The sequence below is a fragment of the Amaranthus tricolor genome, chromosome 13, assembly GCF_026212465.1.
Source record: "Amaranthus tricolor cultivar Red isolate AtriRed21 chromosome 13, ASM2621246v1, whole genome shotgun sequence".
NCBI lineage: Eukaryota > Viridiplantae > Streptophyta > Magnoliopsida > Caryophyllales > Amaranthaceae > Amaranthus > Amaranthus tricolor.
Genome location: NC_080059.1, coordinates 11,139,558 through 11,145,132, shown reverse-complemented (window position 1 = coordinate 11,145,132; position 5,575 = coordinate 11,139,558). Strand labels below are relative to the sequence as shown.

At 26.3% G+C, this 5,575-nt stretch overlaps 1 protein-coding gene across 1 annotated transcript; it reads right to left on the bottom strand.

Moving 5' to 3' along the window:
- Positions 1–3,445: 3,445 nt before the first annotated feature.
- On the bottom strand, positions 3,446–4,059 carry LOC130797820 (flowering-promoting factor 1-like protein 2). Its single transcript, XM_057660588.1, has one exon. The coding sequence runs from the start codon at positions 3,960–3,962 to the stop codon at positions 3,630–3,632; it is 333 nt and encodes a 110-aa protein (XP_057516571.1). The 5' UTR covers positions 3,963–4,059; the 3' UTR covers positions 3,446–3,629.
- Positions 4,060–5,575: the final 1,516 nt, after the last annotated feature.

The window sequence follows — 5,575 nt, the reverse complement described above, 5'->3', positions numbered from 1 at the left end:
ATTACAACTTAAACTTAATTTATTTAATAATTTCTTAATTTTCATAGTAAATACAAAATAAACAACTAAAAAACAAAAAAATTAAAATCAAAGCCTGAAAAATTGGATGTAGTTAATGTTAAAAACCTTAAAATGAAAAAAAAAAAATATAAGCGGATTAAGTGGGTTGAAATCAAGTCAACCTGATCTGTTGCAAGTCGATTTAAGGTTGTGATTTTCGACCCAATCAACTAAAGGGTTGAGTTTGGGTCAAGAGGTTTTTAACCTGTTTATATAAGACCCGAACCCAAACTCAACCCAACCTAATATATTTGATAGCCCTAATAACTAGTGTTTTAATATGGGGAGGGATGGATGGCAAAATCTTTTTTGTGAAAAACCTTTTGCAAAAAATGTTGCAAAGTATTTCCAAGATTTTTCTTAACTAGTTTCATATTTCATCTCTCTAGTTTCTTTCTAAAAACACTATTAATTAAAATTTAACATCGAAATAATATGGTTGATAAATTTAATTCTAAAATGATTAATTGATAAGCATTGATTCGAGCTCTTAGTTGAATTTTCGTCCATAAATTTTCTAATAATTATCAAACTAAAAAAATAAATATTAACTAAATAATTAAAGAGAGGGAAAAAAAATACTAATTTAAAAAAAAAAGGAAAATAGACCCAGTTGTGCATTTTGTGCGACTAATCCTAGGCCCAGTCACACGTTTTGTGCAACTAGGTCCATTTTCTCAAAATTATTTTTCTCGGTCTTTTTTCAGTTAATGTTTATTTTTTCGTTTAATTTTTATTAATAATTTTTAGTTTAATATTTATTTTTTCATACTTCTATCTCTATAATTTCTCTCTAAAAAACTCTCTCAACTAAAATGGAGTACAACTTGAAATAACATGGGTAATGAATATGATCCCAAAATAACTCGATAAGCACTGATTTTGAACTTTTGGTTGAATTTTTGTTTGTAGTTTTCTCAGAGAAAAAAATAAAAAAATAAAAAAAAAAAGTTGCACGTAAACTAAAAATAAGAATAAAGTAAAAAATAATTGTTATTATAAAACTAAAAATTATAATGATAATTAAATAAAAAAATCTAAGTAAAGAATTAAGATATATTAATATAAAAATAATAAAAAATAAAGCTAGTCACACCAATCGTGTGATTGAGCCTAAATTGCATTTGTAAATATAGTGTCATTTCTGGCGGAATCATGAAATCATAATGGATCTAATACTCTCTTTAATGACAAGTATTTCTTAGTGGTCAATTTATTACCAAAACATTATCAATCATTGTCCTACTTTTTTGTAAGAAAAAGGAAAACCACTATAATGAAATTCCAACATTATGTTACTTTTGGTCATGAAAATAGGCGTTTGAACCATATGAATTTCACATGCTTTCGTTGGTCCAACATCTCATTTTTTTTTTTAATGGGATACGTTTTAGTATATATTCCATATTGTCATATATAAATTCGTAATATTACAATTTTAAAAGGACATTAAAAAGCGCTTGTGGCTCAATGAATAAAGTATGATTTGTTCGCATCTTTCAGAAAAAAAAACTGCCCATCCAGACTCTGTCTTATGCGGAATACCGAGAGTATCCTTTACTTTTATTTTTTTCAATTTTAAAGCCACATAAGCCTTATGAGAAGTTCATAACGTACCAATAGTAAAGTTAGGTCAAACTTTTTTTCAAGATATATAGAATATAAAACTAATAAGAAATCAATCGCCTATATGATCAAACTATACATTAATTATCTCCCTCGTTATCCCTAGTGTTGGGAGTTTTTTTATTTCTATTTTTATTTTTACTTTTTTTATTGTTTATAAATCACATTATCTTACTTTTCTCTCGGCTTACTTTCAAGTTAAAATGATTAAATGAGCTTGTTTTATGTGGTATGAAATACAAGACTCGTGAATAAAACCCAAGTGGTGGCCAACAATTAGGATGTAAAGATATTTCACATAATTTCATTTAAGAAGGTTTATCATTAGACAGTTTTAATTGGTCTAAATAGTCAAATTAAACTAACTAATTACATTAAAACATTCACTTTTATACTTTAAATATTTAACTTAATTAATATTAAATATGTCATTTTGAATGTAAAATTAACACTATAAATATTTTAAAAACTTAATTTTTTGAGTTTTGACTACTTATATTAACATATTTCACCATAATATGCTCCCATTCAAAAGTGCGGTCAAAGGGACTTCACTCCTTATATGGGTCACTTATGATACAAACTTATGAGCTATTTTCAAAGTTGTTAAAATCGAGATTCTACTTAGAATCGTTCGGATTTGTACAATCGAAAGAATCGTAAGATTTTACAACAAACATAAATTTTCTATCTAGTCATAATTATTCATCACAAAAGTTTAAGTTTATTAACTAAAGTTTCATTCACTGTATTTTTAAGAATGAAATAGAAAAATATTTAATAATTTGTTAAATCTTCATACCCATGAAGTTTATTTTTTAGAAATTAATTAAATCGCAAGAAAAATTAGTGAAAGATGGTATATAAGAAAATTAATAAAAATTCAGAATAAATTTGTAGAATCAAATCATTAAATCCTAGGATCGTAGAATCGTATTATGATTCTACCTCTACAAATTTTATTTTAATTAGAATCGTAAGATTCTACCAACTTACGGTTCTAACTACGATTCCAATCGCTCGGTTGTTTTTGGATCGTAAAATCGTAGAATTGTATATTAGAGTCGTGATTTTAATAACAACGACTAATTTAACCAATTGTGTGGTGAAAGGGATTTCACTCTTTTCTTTATTAATTTTTGGCTATTATTATTTTCCTTCCTATTTATTTCAAGTGTTTCATTTGATTTTGTATTTTTGCGAACGCACTATATTCGATCTTAAGTATGTATTATTTGTGCATAATTAAGAACAATAAAAGGTGATAATAATAAATTAATTTTATTTTAAGATCATTAATCAAACAATTAAAAAACATACTTGATTATCTTTTAAATTATAGATTAAAAATAAAATAAAAGTTAAAACATATAGCAATATATATAAATGTAATACACAATACTCCCTCCATTTTAATGATTTTGACGAGAGAATCAGACAACTATGATCAGCTCATTAAAAAATTCAGCTTTTCTAAGATTATTGATTAATAGCATATATATATATATATAAACATAATACACAATACTCCCTCCATTTTAATGGTTTGTCTTATTTTATTTAGGCATGTTTGCTGCGATATATATTAAAGTCTGAATATCTCTAGCAGTGCATAACTAAAAATTATAAAAAGTTAATAATAAGAATCCCTGCATCGAAACAAATCAAACAAAATCCTATTTGACTATATTTTAATTTAAAGATTAAGAATAAAATAAAAATTTAAAATGAACTGTAAATAGTGTTAAATAATTAAATAAGACAAAATAACTGAAATACAGGTAGTAATAATACAAGATATAAGAGAAGGCAATGTATTTAAAATATGTATTATTACTTACATGCAAACACGTACAAATACAAACCCTAGCTACTTAATTTAAAAGTTTGAGGGGTACGTAGCCCATCCATGGTCCATGGTCGTCCATGATCCATGGATATTATTACATATCGCGAACTTGAAAGAGATTAGGGTTCTTAACAACAATGTCGTACATGTATACAGAACTAAACTTGGAAAAATCCCTTGGAAGTGAAATCAAATCAATGGAATTCTTCCTATGATATTGGTTAAGTTCTGGATCCGATCCAAAGTATATTTCCCAACCAAGACTTTTTAGAATTTCTTCAAGGCTATGGTAGGAAGTTATAACTTGTCCTGTTGCCAAGAACACTAGAACCTTCTTTCTTCCCCTCATCACTACTTGTTGCTCTGCTTGTGGGTTCTCCACCAATCTTATCACCCCATTATTTTGGAACATCCATACTCCTGCCATTTTTCTTTTTTTTTTTTCTTCTTTTATATAATTTATATGTATTTTTAGTTTTGGGTTGAGGTTTGAATAAAGGAAAGATGAATTAGTTATAAGTAGATTGATGCAATGGTGGATGAGTGGATAGGGAGAAGGGAGAATGCCATCTATATATAAAGAAAGGGGGAGTTCAAGAAGAAAAGGGGACAAATAAAACAAGGGGGAATAAGAATATGGATATAGAAGAACCCACTTTTCAATTCAAGGGTCATTTTCTGAAATTTCATTATGTTTGTAATTGTAATGATACCCCATGGCCATGGGTATGATTTAAGTCACACGTGGGTGTAGTACTAGCTAGATTTAAGATGCTTATGTTTGAGTTCATAGAAGAATCTAGACGAACCAAAAAGTGGGTAAAAATGAGAGGACTAGACAGCCGAAAAGTAATTCATCCAATAAGATGGGTGTAGCACAAAAGTTGGTACCAACTTTAGTCACGCAAAGCCCACGTGAATAGGGTGCGTCGATGTGGGTTATGTTTTTTTTGACTTTGGTCCAAAATGTTAGTTTAATGTCTTTTGGATTAGATATTATTGCACGAAACCTTTTTAAAAAAATCTCTCCTATTTAACGGTCTAAATTGTAACTAGCCAAGGTTATATATATATATATATATTCTGACGTATTAATTTTAAGATTTAAAAAGTCAGTTTAATATTTAAAAGGTCAACGTTAAAGTTTATACTAATAAATTTAGTTTTTGAGGCATTTGCTTTAAAGTTAAAATGAGAATTTTCAGTTTTTAAATTAGTCTTTTAAATCTTTAAATTGTATAATTTATGTCAACTCCAAAACCTTAAAATTGATGAAAAAAATATATAATTAAACCAACTAATAATGAGTTTATTATAAACTTATAGGAGTTATTTATTAATGAGACTATATTATGACATTTCTAGTGTGCACATAAATTATATAAAAAGACAAAAACTAATAATAAGAATCGGGTCATGTCTAAACTTACCAAAAATATATGAACTACTACCTAACATGTATACTTCTAGTGTGCACATGAATTGTTTCTAAAAGACTAATATAACTCAAAATGTTATCTACAAATACTCCTTTTATTATAAACTTATAGGAGTTATTTATAAATGAAACTATATTATAACATTTCTTATCTTATTTACAATTTACGAACTAGAATTATTTAATTTTTTTATAATTTTCCTACAATAATCTCACCTATTGATTAATCATAAATAATCTCAATTTTAATGTGTATTTTCGTAGACTAAACTCGATAACCCGATGAATTGTTATAACAAGTTTTATTTTTTAATAAAAAATATAAATTAAAATAAAATGTTAAAAAAAATGTGAAAAAAATTTTACCTTATTTAACGAACTCATCCAACCAAAAAACAAATTCATAGCTATAATGAGTAAATTAGCTTTAGCAAAACCACAAGAATAACCTTTTGTCTTAATTTTTTATTTAAACACTATTCTTTTGTCCCACTAAAATTATTAAGGCTATACATAAAAATTAACAAATTTTATTTATTATTAATAATTTTAAATTTGAAAATAATTAATATTATATATAATTTGAAAATGAATTCTATACG

Bases quoted from the DNA above. Each gene is read 5' to 3' on its own strand.
- LOC130797820 (XM_057660588.1), bottom strand. From the start codon at position 3,962: ATGGCAGGAGTATGGATGTTCCAAAATAATGGGGTGATAAGATTGGTG.